Source organism: Corvus moneduloides, chromosome 3 (genome assembly GCF_009650955.1).
Source record: "Corvus moneduloides isolate bCorMon1 chromosome 3, bCorMon1.pri, whole genome shotgun sequence".
NCBI classification, from domain to species: domain Eukaryota; kingdom Metazoa; phylum Chordata; class Aves; order Passeriformes; family Corvidae; genus Corvus; species Corvus moneduloides.
This window is the reverse complement of record NC_045478.1, coordinates 99,359,432-99,379,187: the sequence shown is the minus strand read 5'-3', so window position 1 is coordinate 99,379,187 and position 19,756 is coordinate 99,359,432. Positions and strand designations below refer to the sequence as shown.

General features: G+C 41.1%; 1 protein-coding gene across 5 annotated transcripts in view; it reads right to left on the bottom strand.

Annotated features, from left to right (window-relative positions):
- Positions 1-19,756, bottom strand: part of RPS6KC1 (ribosomal protein S6 kinase C1) — an 86,382-nt gene that overhangs the window by 42,430 nt on the left and 24,196 nt on the right. For all 5 annotated transcript variants that reach the window (XM_032102965.1, XM_032102966.1, XM_032102968.1 and 2 more), the window contains one exon: positions 5,785-5,903. In XM_032102965.1, coding sequence (XP_031958856.1) covers positions 5,785-5,903 — 119 coding nt within the window. The remainder of the gene's footprint in view (positions 1-5,784; positions 5,904-19,756) is intronic.

Here is a 19,756-nt window from a genome sequence, read left to right as displayed (position 1 = left end):
ACAAGATTTCAAAAGCATTCTAAGGAATACATTTAAAGGAAGAGAATATTTCCTAATCCTCTAGACTACTATAAAAGACTTTCACTCCTATCTGCTTGCTATTACATTTTATAATCATTCCTCAATAATCATGCTTTTAAAATTTTCTCTTATGAAAAACATTTCAACCATAAATTAAGTTCATACAACTCTACAGAAGTTAATAGTTGTCTAATAATGCTATACAATCAGATTTCTTCATGCATCCTATCCAAAGAGCCAGTATATTTATTTTAGGTCCTCTAAAATGTGACCAGTGGTGGCACAGTCAGTAATACTGTGTACACACACTGTTTTTTATATATGTGCTCTAACATCACTTCTTACCTTAAAAGGATTTACAATCACATCCACATCTCCACAGCTCCCAGCAGGCTCTCCATTTTTATCGGTTTTGCTCTTTACAGTACTTTGGTTTCACTGTTTCAAAGTCTAATAGAAGAGCCCAGTGATGGGGAGGCATCACATTCTGTTGTGAAGCAGGCTGGAAGCAAACTCTAAATTCCCAGAACAATTCCCAAAACTACAGCAATTAAGCACTCTATGAAAGAGCCTGCTCCTCTGAATAGAATAAAACTCCAAGCTCAGCATCTAAGCAGCAATAAGGAAAATAACTAAAAACCCCCACTCTCGTCAAAAAAGAGAGGAACAAAAAAAAAAATACAGGAAGGAGAATAACAAAAAAAAAATCAAAAGCTTAATTTGCCTTTAGAAATGAGACAAACATTCTGGACAAAGTGGCAGGCTACCTCTGCCTGCAGCAGGCCTTCAGCAGCCTGTCCAAATGCTCAGCATGCTGCTCAGGTATCCCAGGATCTTCTCTGTTGTGGTCAGGCCCTCTCTATTTCCAGACTACACTCTGAGCTGCATTGCTGGATTTATCTGAGTGAGGACAGGCATCAGCAGTTCCTCTCCCACCATCACCTTTTGGTTACCATGTGTAAACTTCAAGGAGAAAAGGTTGATGCTTGTTGTGATGCTCCTGCAAGGACTGAGCAGCCTGTGGCCACTGCTTGCCTTTGGAAAGCTCTAGTTTTGCAAGCTACACAAGGCCATAGCTCTTGCCTCAGCTTTGGCATCACTGCTAGCAGTTATAAGAGCAGAGGGAGACAGAGAAGTACTCTACCAGTCAGGTAAAGGAAAGGGCATTTCATATTAACCTCATTTAAGGCAAGAGCACTATCCCCAGCCCAGTGACACAAATACCATTTGATGGGAAATCACGGAATATCCTGAGTTGGAAGAGACCCACAAGGATCATCACATCCAACTCCTGGCCTCACACAGGACAACCCCAAGAACCACACCATGTGTACATCTCAGGCTGGGGGCACCTCAGCATCTGTTGTGGGGTTCCTTGCACCCCTCTACTTCCTGGGATGCTGTGAAACATGAGGAATGGTGGAGTCCTGGTCCTTCCTTGGTTGCTCAAAGCAATCCATGTGATGCCCCTTGCACTGGTCTCTCAAAGCTTTCCCAGCACAACCACAGTTTTCCCTGCATTTCCCTCGAATTAAATATTTGATCTTTATTTTCACCTCTTCATTCTTGCACCCAGAAAGCTCTGCTCATTTAACTGCTAATGCTGCCACCTTTGACATCAGTCACCACAGAACCTCAGCATAAGAAAAGAGAACTTTCATGAACACCAGTGCAGACCTGCACATCAAAATGGGATCTCCCCTTGCCATTCAGAGGTCTAATTCTGATAATTTTAGTAACTATCTACCTGTGGCATAGCCAGACCTTCACTTGCAGCAAGGAGATGCCTTGTTTTGATGCAGATACACTGGTGTCTGCCTCATGGGTGTGACAGTGCTTCCAGCTCTCCTGGTCTGGCAAACATCCTGGCTTCTTCCTCTCTCTGCACCAGGAGAAAACCAGGTTGGATTTCTGCCTGCATCTGAACCAGGCAGAACTACAGTGTGCTTAAGAAGGCCCTCAGTGAGCACCAGTTGGGGAATGCACCTTTTCTGACGCTGGGACACACCTTGGATGTGATCCTAGAAGTTGAGACTGCATCTCTTATTTTATGTTAAATTTATATCTCACAGAACTATGCAGTGCATTTTCTTTATACTTCATGTAATTTTCATGCACATTTAATGAGAATTTTAGGAAGATATCTTATGGAAACCACAAAGACTGCTTCTTCTGTTTGGGCATCAGGCTTGCATGCACCTCTTGTTACTAAATTGCTTTGAAAATCAAAAATAATTGACATTTTAAAAGACAACAGCTTTCATAATGGTACAAAAAGAAACAACTCTGAATATACAAAGTCAGGCATAAGTAGAATCAGAACTAATTTCAAAGAGGGAAAATATATGCTTTATAAAAACTACCAAAGTTAAAATGGTCCCACAGCCTGTACAAGCAGCTGAGCTGGGCTTTGCAGCTGACAGCTACGCAAGACTGCAGCTTTCTGATGGTCAATCCAGTGTGATTCAGAGGCTGTTGCTGCAGCTCCCACTCAGGCTTGGAGGAGGCTCCCCAGAGATGCTACTTATAAAGGGGCAGAGGAGAAAATGCAGCTTGAGAATCTGCAAAATGACCCAGTGCTGCTCTTACAGAACACTCTGGAGCACTTGTCCAAGAGACAGTCCTTGAGGCTGCTGTGCTACACCAAAGGAAGAAGAAGAAGAAGAAGAAGAAAAGGACAGCATTTGCTGCAGCTTGGTTTTCCAGAAGGCCCACACACCTGTTTAAAAGCTCCAGCAGCTGTCTGCACGTCTCCTACTCTTATGGGTTTCTCAATGTTTATAGGATACTCAGATATGTTCCCAGCTCAAGGTCACAGTTGTGTCAGTTCCCTACATTTCTTGTAAGCCCTCTACCCACAACCTTTCTTTAACAATGTCAAAGGTTCTCCTTCACCACCTTCTTGTGTTCCTCTCTTCACCACTTGCACTTGCCAGCAGAAGAGTGGTTGCTAAGGATGCTATCTTAAAAGAGTTACACTGCTGAAAAGTAACAAAGCACTGTTGTTCTTTATTTGGTTTCCATGGCATCAAAGACAATTTTGCTTCTCAGCTCTCAAATACCAGACTTTTGCCTTCTTAGGGAAATCTGGTCTTCAAAGAGGCAAGGGCCTGGCATTTCCAGCCATGAAAGAATGGCTTGCTTCCTTCTGCCTGAGGCCCCCAAGGAAATGCTTTACCTTCATGTGCTGTTCAGATGGCAAAGGGGGAGCTGGGGGCTCATTTAGTGGGCACAGTCTTTTGAGACTGCTGCAGGTGGCTCAGCACACAGCAGGCATCCCAAGCCTCTGGGAGATCTGATAGGCTGAGAAGTGCAGGACAATAACTGCACCTGCACTCCTGAGCTTACCCCTTCCCTCGCTGGACAGTTCTCCGGCCTGGTGGAGGAGAAGGAAGTAAAATTCCATCTGTAAGAAGGACAGGTCAGCCTAGTTCTGATGCTGATCCCCATGACTGCTCCTTTTAAGGGCACAGTAGGAAACACAAAGCCGCCTACAGCAGACAGGTGACAAAGCAGTTCTGCCCTGTGACACCAGGTCACGAACAAGAACACTTTGCCTTAAGTGCCCACGCTCACTTACTAGCCAAACCTCTTCCTCCAAGGTGCAAATGATCTCAACACCCCCCCTGGTCATGACATTCCCTGCACTGAACCAGGCTCTCCATGACAAAACTGCACTCTGCCAGTCCTAACAGGGGCCCAGGCACTGCACTGACCTTACCCACCAAGGACTTAATGTCTTTAGGAGAAGGACACAAAGTATCTGCAAGTTTCCACTGGTATCTCCCAAGAACCCCACTATATATAGACGCAAGTTGTTTCAGTGCACTCATCACTGTCCATACGGGATGGAATAACTCATCCAAACTCCAATATAAATTATAGTAAAAATAATAAGCAGCAATTAAGGTGTAAGAATTCAGGTCTGCTCAGCAGCCAACACGCGGGAAGGGTCACATTCCTCATTTTCCTTAAGACACTAAGCCAGAGCATGCCAATTCTTTGTGGTCCCTACCACTACCCCTACAATAACTTCGAGAGTCAAGTCCTCCTCCCAGTTAACTTTTAGCTATGAACTCAGAGAAAAGCTGTTCCTCACCACAACCATCATAACCCATAAGCACCATCTGCCCTCAATATCAGCAAATTCCAAAGCTCTAACATAAAAGTAAAATTTATGCATATTGAAGAGCAGCAAATAAAGGACATTAGAATACGTGTAAAAACTTAGGACAAAAACAAGGCTAAATCATGGCTATATGGCCTTTTTTTGTAAACAGGAGAATCAGCCAGGTGCAACAGTGTGCTAAACAAGATTTGCCATAATTTGTCAATTTTGAGTTTCCTCACAGAAGGAGAATGGTTTTTTATTCTCTCTGGCTTTTTTTCTTGTCTTATCCCAATTAAATCTGCTTTTCTTTGGATCTGCAAAGAAGGTATGTGTCTTATTCAGTACAGCATAAAAGAGGAAATACTTTACCTCTCAAGTTCACATAGAAAAATGCAACCTATTTCTTCCTCCTTCCCAACCACAGTTAGTTTTTAAACTTATAAAAAGGCAAAAATAGGTTGTTCATGGCTTTTTTTTCCTCTTGTTCTTCAGTTTCCAAACACACTGAGGATTCCATTTAATATAGCTTCTTCCCCATTTTCAGGGGTGTTTGACCCAAAGAAAGAATACCTAGTAGGAGTTCATGTCTGTCCAAAATATTAAATTGTTCAAAGTATAGTTCATAGCAACAGCAAGACTCCAAGCCTCACAAAATATATCCCATTTGGAACATCCTCAAAATGTACTTGTGGGCTCTCAACATGAAAAAAATCTAGCCTTAAAAAACCAGTGTCTTTGCTTTTTAGATTTACTTATTAGATAGACACCTTTTAGAAGGGTTCCAATTTTTGCAGCAGTTGTCTCCTTAAAGCATTTTTAGATCTGTGCAAAGTAAGAAGCAATAATCTTCTATCCCTTTTGTTATCCCTTGACATTAGAGAGTCAGGAAGTTCATAGCTTTTATACTTACTGCAATAGGGCAGTCATCAACAATAACACAGTTTAGCATGACTGCAGTAAAAGCCTAAAGTAAAAACAGATAAATCCCAAAGGAACTGTTTAAGGAAGGGCAAGGTAGACATTTATTGAGGGTATCTTAGAACAAGCTTTGCTTGTATTTTGTACAAGTACAGATAAGGGTATTCTGCCCAAGAAAGTGGGAATTAGCACAGAAACTTCTCAAAAATCAAGGAGCTGGTCCCACAAGCATATCCAAGAGAGACATTTGAAAGGATCAGGAAGAACCTTTGCTCTATTAAGTACTTGTTCTGTGGAAAACTATTCTGATTCCCTCTACCCTGTGCTTGACTCACTTCTGATACATCACGATGTGCTAGGCTACAGAAACCAACAGGTTTCTCACTCCCTACAGGACCAACCAGCATTCTCATAGAAAAGTCATATGAAACATTACATTCCAGTGAGGTTTTCTGCTTTACCTTTAGATTCTCCAGCATGATGAAAAATGTCTACATCATCAACCAAGAGCAGTAGGAAAGCATGTGAAAAGCTGTCCTGTATTAAACCAAGCACTCCTCGTAACATCATGAAGAATCAGAAAGAACGGCAGCTTAACAGAAACACAACATCAAAATACCCCTGAGGCCTCCCAAAAGAGAAATTCTAGATAGTTTTTGAACCTTAAGCTTGAATATGCTTTGCTACTTAATTATACCAAATTCTGGTTCAGAAAAGAATAAATTAAAGCCTACCATAGAAATAGACGCATCTTCTGAGGTTTTGTGGTAGACACTGGAAATTTTTTCAGCACGCATAAGGTATTCTGCAGTCTTCCTTTTCACTGCTTCTCGACGAGTTGGACTTGATTCACCTCAACAGAGAAAAAAGAAGTTATGTTTTCTATAAAGAGACAGGTACTAGATAATCAAAGCATGACTACTTTGAGTCTACCTTTTTGATTTCCTTTGGGTTATTCATAAGCAAACCTAAAGATATGCATCTTCTAAAAATCCAATACTGTGATCCCAGAGTTCCACGAAAATAGCAAATTAAGCCTTGCTATAGACTAAGGTAAACAAAAAGCCTTTCCTAATATTTCTGTGATTTGGTATTTGTTCCTATGGTAACATAAGTAAGAACTAAAAGAAACCACTGATCCAAATACTGTATTCCAAAAAGCAAAATCAATTAGGAAAGACAGAGTAAGATGTTTACAACAAAACAACAAACTTATTTTCTTCCTCGGGTTTCCAGTATGGACTCTCCTAATTATACATGAAGTCTAGAAATGCTATTAAAAGCAAGAAAGCAACTGAGGAGACACTAAGAACTCCTGCTTACAGCTTTCCAGTGCTAGACATTCCCTGCCTCCTGGCTTGGGGTAACACAGGGAGAAAGGAATAAGCACTTGCACCAACTACTTCACTTTTAGATGGCTAAATGACCACTGTATTATTTCTAATCTACCCAGACTCTTGGTGAGAACCCCATGACACCACACTAACTCTGGATTCACTCTAAAGCTTTCAGTTTATGTTTAGGCATTCCCATCCTGAGCAATATTGCTGTAACAGGCTCAATTTGTGATGGCAACACCCAACCAGCCAACCACCAAGCACAGATAAGGGACCGTGAGATACAATTGTTACAGCAGAGAAATGAGATTACTATGCTGAAAAAAAGATAGAGACAACTGTCCCAGAAGAAGACTGAAGGACAGCAGAGACTTTATATGGCCCTGACAGACTCTCCCAGCCCTAACTGAGGCCATCCAAGACTTGCAGAAACAAAGCCTTGACTGTGATGGGCTCTGCACTGCCAGGTGCAAGCCAGCACCTCTCAAACCAATGCTCAAACAGGGCAAGGAACTGCAAGGATATCTGCCCAACAGCTATCCCACATGAAAGACAAGGCAAGGAACAGGAGGGGCAATAAATTAAACACACAAATACACAACCCCCAACCAACGGCAGATAACAGACAATAACGAAGACTGGAACTCATAAGATACTGATCAACGGGCCATGAAAGGAACCAGAGTGTAACCTTGAAGGAGTTTAACCAGAAACTTTGTAACTGATAAGAAAAAAAACAGGATTATTGTGGGTTATCAAGAATGAGTCTCATAAAAAAGAGCAAGCTTATTACGGAATTTCTGACAGAGAACTTACTGTGTGAATGCTTGCATTCAGAAATTACTGCAGGTTTTCAGGGGGCAATTGTGTCACTGTGTAAGACATTGTGAGATTTTCAAGGGCAGAATTAAAGGTAGGGGTCAAGGTGGATTGTTATAAAATAGAGACTCCCTTTCATATCACAACTAGAGACTACCTGAACACACAGAACCATCATACCCAGACTCCAACAAGAGTGAGCAGAAGAGACTTTGGGTCTACTCCAAGTTCTGTGGTAAGTGATCTCTTGTAAATTTTACTATCCACCTCAAAGCAGGAGGGAAAAGTCATTGTCACCTCCTTGGATATGGATGCAGACTGCTCTGGAAAAACCTTTGTCTACACTTGGTTTGGGACAGTCAGAAATTCAGTGCACTTTCAGCATACAATATCACGGCTATATATCAGTATCTCGGTAGCTTCTCTCATTCTAAAGACCTAGGGGAATCTTGGTAAGCAGCTCCCTTGATGGGACTGCCAGTCTTACTCCCATCTAGGATTAAAAAAAAAATAACATCACTCAACTCTTTGAATTTGAAGTTGGCATTATCAAAAGAGAGCAGATACACAGTATTTTTTTTTTATAAGTGTGTGTTGCAATTTGCTAAAGCAGGAGTAACTCTCTTGCTTTCATCTGTGCACGTAGTGTTACAGCACCGCAACACCTCCTCCTCATGCTGAGGCACTGGTGAGCACCCAAGTTCTCTCAGACACACCAAGCAGCAGCCACTCAGAGAATACAAGACACCTGCACAGCAACAATGAACTCTTCAGCCAGCATTTCCTCCAAGCAGGCTGGTAGAAAACTGCTAGGGTAGTGTCTAAGGCTATCATAAAAGTCAAGCTTACTGCTTAATTGTTAGTTATGTGTATTTAGTTTGGATGTTTATTGCTTTTTTCCAATGCTTCAGTAATTTTACAGTAATTAACACAAACCAGCTAGGATGTCCCCTTAGAGCTGTCTTTGTTCTCCCTACTTTCACAAGACATTAATTTCAGTTTTCCTCCTGCTTTTCCTTCCCAAGTAATTTGTTAAATAACCTTTGCAAACTGTTCCCTCATTAAAATCTTCAGCCATAAAAAAGGGTGTGGACCCACAAAACAACATTCATTCAACAAGTGCTTGCATCGCATTTGTGGATAAGATCATTAACAGTTCAGTCTCCGAATACTTTAACAGGTGGATGATTGAGAATTAGGTTTATGGAAATAGGATTTTGGCTTTTTATTTTTTTGCATTAGTTTAACCAAGAAAATGTAAAAAAACTACACTGCAATACAAATTCCCATTTAAACAGCCAATATCTCACAAAAATCTGCAAATAAATACAGGATATAAATTTAATAAACAAATAAATGCTACTTAAAAAGCCTCAAACACAGACAGTAACAATAAAGACCCCATTAAGCTAAAAATAATCTTAAGCATTTATGCCAAATTCCAGGTCATAGAACTGTCCACTTAAAACCAAATAAATCACTAAAACACAGTACTAGAACAAATCCTTATATCTGACAGATGTCAAAGCTGTGATTCAGACTTCATGCATTTTTTTATGCAATGTTACATTTTGCCATGAAATATTGGGTTTAGTTATGCAAAAATGTGTATTTTCAAAAGCATCAATTTTATTTTATAATAAATTAGGAATAATCATTTATTCCTAGTTAAGAACTTTTGATTTAAATATTGTGTGAGCATATTGAGCTCTTATTTCCATTCTGTGGTTAGCCCACAATAATCTAAAGAGGTACCTCTCTAATTACAATTTAAACTTGAAAGGCATTTTTCTTTAAATGGCAGCAAACAGGAAATGTTTAAACTGTGTCAAAGCCTTTGATGAATCTTTACAACTGCTCATAAAAGATCATCCTGCTTAAAATAATATTGATTTTTCATTTATTTTCCCAGATACTAGAAGATTTATGTTTCATCTGATCAGGATCAAAGCTTCTCCCCCCTCCTGATCACTGGGATTAAATCACCAATGTCATTTTACACTTTTTAAAAGTACACTGCTAAAGCAAGATATAAAAGTGCAGCAAGGCTGATCATAGAAACCTTAGAATAAAAACCCCTCAAGATTCCCCATCTCTCTCTCTCCCTCTGCATTTGCTACAGAGCAGCTGTGCCTCACACAGATTCACATGAATGAAAATATTAAGGCGAGAAACCACCCACTTAGTTTATTTTCCATATGACTTTCCTGTAATTATTTTGTAAACTGTTCACACAACAATATATAAAAACATCTGCAAAAACAGGTAATTAATGTGTCAAGCCAAACTAATGCATTTTTTATGGTGTCCATGCTTCGTCAACTGTAATTATAACTCTTTTTAAGCAAATGATGATGTGTTTGTTGCAATGTGCAAGTGGTTATTTTAGATGCTCTGTTTACTATTCCCGCAAACAGAATACAAAAACTCTACAGCTACTTTGTTGCACATATAAGCCTTCATCCCCACACACAAGCACAAGCAGGCTGCTCCCTCATTTTCCAAAGGCTTTGCCTATTTCGAAGAAATAAAAATATCTTAAAATGAAAATTGGCTTTGGAAAGGCTGACCAGGCCACCCGCTGACCAAAGTAACAGGAAGCCAGGACATTAGGACAGCAGCCAATGATTTAAAATTTGTCCTTTAATTTATATCTCTAAAGACAGCTCAGTTACAATATATTTACAAAGACAGATATTCCTAACAATGTTCAAATGATTTTGAGGGTTTGATAGAGGAAAACAGCAAATATCGGAATAATTGTGCCATAGAGTTCTTCTGTGACTTGGCTGATTGTTTGCCCATAGTGCACTGATTTGAATGAAAAACACAAAGAGGCAGCACTTCCATAAAGTACAGCAGAGGCATCTGGAAAACTAGCAATATTTTTGTCTTCTGCTCAGAAAGTCTTTTCCCACACTTCACAGTACCTCAAGAGAGGACACACCTTTGAGAGATCAGCTAACTCAATGCTGAACTATTCAGCTCAGTTAACTGCTTGTTCACACATCAAACCTTCTGTAATTCTATCACATAGGAAAATTACTTATGTTTAGATAATAACAGCAAAAAGCTGTTGAAAGGGGGTCATATTCAATAAACTTAGACAAAAAATAAAATTGGTCAGTAAAGAGTATGGAAAAAATCTGTCCTTCTTCCCCAAATAATATGGGATACTACCAAGAGAACACATCTCAGATGCACAGAAGTGCTGTCAAACTTGCTCTGCTCCGTAACTATCCTCCTCCACAGATCCAGGATGAAGTCACGGGGAAGATGTGTTCCTCTCTGGATGATAAAGATAGCTTGCCACGAACATATACAAAAAAATTTTCAATAATCAGTAAATCACGATATGTAGCACCCACCCTGGAATTCTAGATATTCCTTCCTTTCTTTGTGCGTGAGCAGTTCCAAATCATCCCCCTTAAGGTGCTAAGAGGTCTTCCTCAGGAAGGGATAATCTGCCAGGGCAACATAGGTACACTCCCTACCTAAGTAGGTGCTCAGCCAGGATGGGGATATTTTCACAGAAAAAGTAAGGCCATAAAGTGAGCATTACCTGTCCCAATCCTCTGTGACCTCCTCTTCCTGCTTTTCTCTCAGACTTACTAAAAATATATGTGGGCTGCCTTCCTTTAAAGAAGATATCAGAAGAGATTTGCTCCAGGAAGGAATGTCCTCTTGCAGAACAAGTACAAGGAACTTTGCAAGACTGCCTGTTGTGCTAGCCCCAAACTCCATATTCTTAACAATTTAAACAGTAAAACTTTCTCTAAATACTGAAATCTTCAATGAAACATTTATAATTGCCAAATCTAACAGCTATAATACCATTTTTTATTTTTAAAAGTTTCTTTATCTTCTTCACAGTCTTCCTGCACATATCACCCAGCTGGATTGCTGAATTTTTCAAAGAATTGCTCTCTATAAAAATGCAAGGGAGTAAGCCTTAAAAGATTTATTTCTTCTCACAATGAAAAGAGGTTTAGCAGCACCTTCCTTATTAGTGGGTAGCCCAGCTGTTATTTTTGCCTAATTGGTTCAAGAGGACCTCTGTTCTTCTTAGGGCAAACACTTCTTACATCATGTGAAGCAGACTCCTTTGTCCATATTAGCCAAACAAAAGCTCAGGCACACCGAAAGTGACAATGCGACTCATAATCCAGCACAGGTTTGTGATGACTTTGGACACAGTTTTATAACCCCCAAATTTATTTCAGGAAGGGGAAAAGCTGCTGATTTTGGAACGAGTCTCCACCAACTTTCACAGGAGGGTGGGTAACCTTTAATTTTCAAACAATTACTTAAGTGAAATGTGGCAGGTGCTGGGGTAGACGGATACTGCAGCATCAAGGAAAGAGCTATAGATTTTAGCAGCAGGTGGGGGTTTGGAATTGTGAAATAAGCCCACTACCTCATCAGCTCCAGTATGCTACACATTATATTAATGGTGAGTTCCTTTGAGGTGCTGATCAAATTCTGCAGCTGAAAAAAACTGTAAATATTAAAAAATAAGACAAAGGTTAAGCCCATTATGATAAAACAGCTTGAAGTGATCTTTTTTCCTCTTTTTTCTTAACATTTTCAGAGAGTCAAAATTTATTAAGATGCAACACATTTATCAGAACCATTCTTTCTGGCTTTTCTGAAGATTTAGGACGGTACTGTACTCTACCAACCAAGAAGAAAAGCCACTTAGAAGTTAAACCTTTCATATTAAAGCACAAATTTGTGACAGTGAATGAACACCTACAAATTCTTCTTCCCACTTTCCAGTGTGCTGATAACTATTATATCCATATGTCACATACATCATCTTCACCGCAGGTTGCCTGAGACCGTTACAGATCTACATTTCCTATGACGTTGCCAGTTCTGCATCCTGTAGAAAACCTTTGGTCACACACCAGTCATGTAAATGTCTAGGTAAACATCTCTCTGGGGAAAAAAAAAAAAGTTGGCATATTTGCCAAAGTTAAGATTACACAGAAGAATGGTGTGGGTGAAATGTGTTTGAGTGACCAGTAAAGCAGGAGTTGGTAACACTGAAGATAAGAAACATAACTTGCCAGAAATGCTAACCAACAAACATCTGCTTCTAGAGAAACTCTCATGTTAAATCCACAAGGTGGTGGTACCTTTTCATGTGCATGTGTGACTACCTGGAAAAAAAATAAAATGGACAGCACCCAGCATTTCAGGGAGGAAAAGCTTAACTTCCCATCTATCTGCTAAAACTTGCAGTCTTAACTGTAAGGTATTTCACCAAAATACGACTTAATGTGACAAATACTCTTGAACATTCTTCTGTTGAACTACTTAAGAAGGGAATAAACCCTGTGAGTGTTTCAAGACAGAAGGACAAGAAGCGAAATTCTAGCCCAGAGGAGGAAACAAAATGGTGACAGCGGCAGGAGCACAAGCACCATGGGAACAGGGGAACAGCACTGACAGTCAGAGCAAGTAAAGGAGTTACACAGGCCACCACCACAGGAGAGAGGAAATTTCCAAGTTCTCTGTACTCCTCGTTTTTAACTAAAAGGACAAGTTCAAATTAGAATTAGCATGCACCAACATCCCTTGCTTCAGAGCAGAGGGAACCCAGGCACACAGACAGCTACCCCTTCAAGTAAGAACAGTTTGAAGTAAAGTACTGCAGGGGAAAAAAAAGAAAAAGGCGGATAAAAAAACCCCAATTATGAGATTCATAAATCGTGACAGTCTAATACTACTCATATTTATGTATTAAATGCAATTCATATGTACTTTTATATACTACTATGGGAAATGGTATTTTTCCCCGAGCAATCACAAAAATCTCTAAAACAGAAGAGCCAGCGGCAGGCCTTGTAGAGATCAAACCTATACTAGTCCTTCTACACAGCTCTGAAGCTAAAGAGGCTATTTTAAGATACTGGAAGAGTTAAGAGGCAAAGAGGACAGGAAAAGAGAAAAATTGGATGTGAAAAGAGAGAAGCTGTATATGCAAGAACTGTTTGGGAGAGAATCAGAGCACTGATTATCATGCAGCATCATGCCCTTAAACCTATCTATGCAATTTTTCTATTCCAGCTAGTAATTTGCCTCAATTCACCTACAGTGCCTGAGGCATTGAATTCTGCAGCCAGAGACTTCAAATTTCTCACCTGCGGACAGGAGCGGCACTGTAACCTGGATCAGTCTGCCCTGTCTACCCTGCATGCTGCAAGAAGTGTGGCAGCCCTACTGGGTCTTCTGATGGGAGGCAGAAACCCCACACAGCTACAGTCAAAAAGAGATTCCTGCACTTTGCAGCTAAGTGTTGTGGCTAACAACAGCTGAGATAAAAGGCAGTGCAGGCAGGAAGAGATGTCTGTCAAAGAGGCCAGGCACAGGCAGCAACCTGGCAAGGAACTGGTACAAGGAAAGACTCAAATCTTGGAAAGGTCAGAACACCAAGTCAATACAGCTAGCTGTGTCCCAAGAGGGAAGAAAAAAGAGATTTCTAGGGCTCACCTGGTCACATATTTATTAATTCTTTAACAGCCACATGCTAAGTAACCACATTCAGAGTCATCTCTGCATGACACCCTACATGCTGGTTTGCAGGTATTGCTACAGTTCACTTTCACATGTATTGCAAGGCTGTAAGCTGTGCAGCATGTACACCTCAGACCTTTATCAACCTCCTGGTGCAGAGAGGTCTTGCAGTTTAAATGGAACTTTGCCTTGAGTGTCCCTTGACATAGCTGAGTCTGGCTGTATTTATACAGTAACCAGCTTCTGGCATTAACAACATACATTAACCATACTCTACTGGCACACACTGTATTTTACTGCTTTGCCACAACGAGGTGTCTAAACCCAGCACTTCCACACAGGGAATGACATCACTCAGGGTGGTCCATCCAGCACCTACTGCACAGTGGTGGATCCTACAGCACTAATCTGCTCTGAAGCTCTGTATGGTCTGTGATGGGCCTGGGAAGACAACACATTCCACTTATGAGCAGCTCATAGTCCATACTAGCATGTGTTTCAGCATCACTGGCAGCACAGAGAGATATGACTTTTTTTTTAACCAAACAAAGTATTTCCAACATCCATTCTTAATCCAGCCACTTATCAACAGATGAGTCCTCTCACAAACTTTTCTTCTGAAGCAGCAGCTGTGATTTCAAGGTTGTATGAAGCACTAGGAGAGAGGCAGCACTTTGTATCATTGTTCATAAAGCTCGGCCCAAACAGTCCAACAGCATTCTCGCAGTCCAGTAGCAGGAAAGAGAAATGGTTTTCAGCTCCTTTGGTAGGAACCAGGGCAGGAAGTTTTTGCCTTGACTGGTTCCAGCCTCAGTGGAAGTATAAAACTACAACAGCAAACAGGCTGTGTGATGATACATCATAGGAACACAGAAGCCTAAAATCAGGGTGGGGAGAACTACAGTTCTGTCAGTCACCCCATCACCAACCTTTCCCTGTGGAGTGCAGCACAACTCTCAGGGTTTCCCTACAGCCATCAGCTCACACCCCAATTCATCTTCTCAGAAAACAGGTCTGTTGTTTCCTTAAGGACATTGCCACAACCAGACATCTTCTGGATAGCTCAGAAACTGTTAACATCACTGAGGAACACTAATCAGAGAACTTAACAAGTGAAAGGAATTTAAAATAGCTACTGTGTGGAAACAGAAGTTGTCTTCATAAGTGCCATTCAACAAACAAGCAAAGGAAGCCAGAAATGCGCTGGTGGAACGCCATGGCTGTTTCCCTTTTCATAAAGTACTGTCTTCTTGGCATTCTGTCAAGCATGCTCCTGTTTGCATCCCTGGCTCCAACACAAGTTCAAATCATAGCCCATCATAATCCCAGTAATTAGACACAAGTTGGTTTGTTTTCAGTATATCCAAAAATATCATCTAGTTGTCCAAAGTATTCCTAGCATTTCATTGTATATGCATTTTTGGGTTAAAAGTCAAAGTCATTTTAGCAAGGTTCCAGTAATTTGTGTAATTTTTGTTCCAGCTCTGTTTACTGGATAAACATTAAAATAGCATGGAGCAGTGCAAAACTGACATTCACAGGCAGCTTTCAAAGACACCAGCAGCTTATTCAGAACTTGTAGATCCCTAACACAAAACAGAGATACCTGGAAAACAGCTTGTGGCTGCTGACACTCCAGAGGCATCACATACTTCATGCAACAAGGTTCATGCTGCCTAAACTAAATCAATATTTATTCTGCCCAGCCACAGCTGCTACACATGTGAAAATAAACATCCCAAAACTCCGACAGAGTAAATGGATCATCTCCCTTCAGATGTTTACATGGAACATGGGCAGACCAGCAATGAACACATTTGGTTTCTAAACCACGTGGAAGAGATCCTGTACTTTTTTATATGAATTACACTGGCCATGTTGTGCAGCATTCTTGTTCTTCACATGCCTGAAATTATTGAAACCCAGCAATATGCAACAGTGTTAACTCTGTTTATCACACACCTCAGACTGCCCAGATCCATAATGGAAATAACTAAAGAATGGCTGGAGTTGTAAAAAGAGGAGCAGTTTATACAAACAGGACTCCCTTCTTTATTACAAAAAACCCTCCATAATTTCAGTCTCGTGATCTGCTTGTTCCTAACATAAACTATGCCCTATAACAAAGTCAGGCAATGCACTACTTTGCATAAAACAGAGTTAACTTCCAGCTAGAAGTTGGTGGCTTGCTATTGATTAATGCATTTTTTCCATCACTAGGCCTGAAGCAATGCACTGACCTCAAAGTGCTCTGACATGCTAACAAAACAAAGGAACAGCTATAATTGTGAGCCAAAGTTTCTATCAGTTAGCATACTCAGTATGCTTAAAAAGGCAGAAAAGCTTGAATTCTAGAAGGTTTCAGCTCCTAGAGAACTGCTGAACCATCCTACACAATCTTTACAGACCTGTCTTCCAAAAACTTCAAAACCCTGCAAGCAGCAATGCCAAGAAAAGACAAGAGGAGAAGCAGAACTGGTACATATTTAGAAGAAAAAGGAAATTATGGCAGCTACTCCCTGTCACTGCAAGCAAGGCAGCTCTGGTATAAATGAAACAGGAAGGCACAAGAGGTGCAGTTCAAGGGCTGTACTGCCAGTCCACGATTTCATTCTTCTTCCCACTAGCAAGTGCTTAATGTTAAACACATGTATAGAGCAGAAGTAGGCCAAACATGTATAACAAGCAGATGCCCAGAGCCCAAGGCATACACCAGTCTCTGAGCACGCAGGCAGCAGTCATTCCCCAAGGGACACAAACTGAGTCCCTTGGCAGGACTATGAATGGGACATGAAAGGATTCAGTACTAAATTCTGCAAGAGACTAGCAAAAGAAAATACATATGCATCTTGCCCAGAATAATTAACACCACTGTACATCTGAGAGCATGTGCACACAGCTGAAAACAAAGTCAAGATGGCCATTCCTCAAACATATGACACCTGCCTCGCCCAGCACTAGTGCCAGAAGCTGGGAGAGCTGGAAAGCCATCAGAATATAACAAGCTCAAGTGTGCTCAACTGCCTTTAGGGAAGCCACCTACTCCAAACTAACCAGCACAGGTCTATAAACTCGCAGCACTGAACTTGCTCGTACGCGGTTTTGACGAGGCAGCCTTGAGCAGCAGAGCTTGCGCTGAGCCGAAGGGAGTGACTGGTACCGGACACAGCCCCACGCTTCAGACGGCCCTAAGCAGCTCACAGAGGCATTCCAGCTGAGGCAGCGGACTGTCTCAAAGCTCAAGTCCGAAGCACAGAGGATGGGTGGCATTCCTTCCCCCGGCTCCGCGCGCTGCTATCACTGCCCGATTCCAAGTCTGGGGCGGCAATTTCTGTTTCCTTGCCGCCACCTCGTGGCTAAAGCCTGTATTACCGTACTGCTGCTCTCCAGGGAAAAAGCCACCGGCGGCCCATTCCAGAGGCCACGTTTGGCGGGGGCTGTGCACCGAGACGATGGCACTGCACACGTGTCTAAGTGTCGATGAACACTGTGTTTCACTCTCAGATGGCACAAAATCTTTTTCAGACAAAATAGGTGCAAAATAATCAGTGGCAGAAGACCAGAAGCACTTTGTAATAATTGCACCATCCTTATCTTTAAAAGGAGTATGTTATGATCCGTGAGAAATACATAACCAGGGGTGTTTAAATAACTGGAGTGATTAGGTTGAAGGTTTGTGGTTTTTTACTGCAACATACCTTGAATGTTCACATATCAATGCTAAACATACTACCTTCACAAAGTAGCTACATTAAAAAGTTTTGTTGGGTTTTTTTTTGGTTTTTTCACTGTACTCATAAATCATGAGAAAGCATGTATTTTTAGGAAGGCATTTGGACCAGCCCTGTCACCATAAAGAGGGCATCAGTGTCTCCCTGCCAGTTTGCAGCAGCTTCAAGGAGAACGGGACACAAAATGAGCTGGATCTACCCAAATCTAGTGTGAACGCCCAGCAGAGGACGAACATTCCTTCACAGCCACGCAGGGTAACACAGAGAAATGAAAAAAGACTGACTGCTAGGAACCCCCCTGTGTACAGTTATGTTCCCAAGGGATAAGAAGTCACTTAAAATGCAACTCATTCCCATTACTCCCTCTTGTGTGCTATACATATGCAATGTCAGGGACTGCAAAGAAAAAGGTGCCAGTGCTGGTTACATGTTTCTTCATCCATCAGGAACACTGACACACACCACATAAGTACCATCACTAAAAATTTATTAGTGATTCCCACTGTACTGACTGGCATCAAGAAAACCAGGCAGAATATCACACTTTTCTAAGATTCCTTGAATTTCTTCCTAGCCTGAAAAGCAGGGATAACTGGGTGAGAGGAAAGGATTAACAGCTGGAAGAGTGGCTAGTCAACAGCAAAAAAGAAAAAAACCATTGGAGGAAATTCTGGCAAATATAAGTAATAAGAAGTTCAACCCACTCTGGTTTAACAAGTTCATATGCATGAGTTGAGCAAGTCACCTACATGCAATAAAAGTCTTTCACAACTTTAAAGCAAACATATTACCCTAAGGATTACCATGAATTCAAAGCCAACATGTTTAACCACTGCCACAACTCAAGTATACACAATAATTACCACAGCAAAACTGATGTGCAATAGACTGACTTGTTTTCATGCCCTAACAGTTTGAAACTGTTAAATAAAGAAAGCTTTTGAAGTTTGAACTGTCAGTTCAAAACAGCATCATGGCAGCCTTGCATCATGGCTGGCACACAGAAGTGTTTATGAAAAAACAGGATATCCTTCAGAAGATCACAGGTGAATGGTCCACAGGTCTGTGAAAAAGTGTACTAGCAAAGAAAGAATAGCTGGGCTCTCCAACAGAAGGACTGCCAGCATATTCAACACTAAGAATGAAAAACATTTTGACAACACAGGCAAGGAAAGGTTAGGATGCTATTGAAAAGCCACAACAAGCAGCAAAGCAGCAAGCCTACTGACATCACCGAGACTTGAAAAGATGTGGATTTACTTTGGCCAAAAAGTGTAAGACATTTTAAGCGAAGGCTATGCACATATCTTGGCCCACACCTCTAGCTCTCATTAGTAACCTACCCATTATTTTTTGCCAGGCCCCATTAAGTCAGCTCAGTAGGTAACTTCCATTGCTAGAACTGTTCAGAAGGTCTGGACCACTGCTGTGCATCCCACTGGGATGCAGCAAAGGCTTCTGCTTGTGTGTGTTTGGTACATTCATGTCTAAGTCCAGATCTGGAGCAGCAGAATGCACCTGTGCTGCACACTGCCAAACAAAGGCACAATTCTAATCACTCATTTAGTCTGTGGGGGACAGAAGCACAATACACAGACCCTGAATTCACTCCAGGAAAGAACAAATCTTTCCCTGAACTTTATAGTTTTAAGCCACTGTTGGATAAAATGCAAATACATGAGGTTATCACTCGAGATTCTCAAGAACTAGAGAAGGGAAAAATTTTTCTCCCTTACTGAAAAGGTGCAAGGAGGCAGAAATTTGCATGTAGTTGTATCCAGTCCACTAAAACCAGCTTTTGCTGGTTTTAATATATTGATAGACCGAAGTCTTTTGAAAAAGAAAAAAAACCCTGTGCTCCTCTAACAATGCAAGCATGTAAGTTTCTGTGCATCCTTTAGTTAGAAAAGAATAGTTTCGTGGAAGAAGCAAGAGGCTGCGAGACAAGAGCAGTTCTAATCCTGCTGTGGTTGGGAAGTTAACCTGAGTCTGCCTCTCCCCATGCGTAAAATGGGGATAATTAATCCTCACTTAACCATGTAAATTAAATAATGTTTCAACAGTGCTGCAAGTGCCACATATTAATTAATGGCTAGGCAATAAAAAGGAAAGAAGCGAAAGTGGAGCACTTTGCTACTTACCTGCAAGTTGAAGGTTGTGCTGCAATTTTAACAGAGGAGATACTGGGCACTTGGAAGATGAGACCCTAAATTATCATTCAGTCTTAGAAAGATTTCTCTCTCTCTCATATGCACACAGCTACTTAAAAGCCAAATGTATTCTGCATTTCATATTGC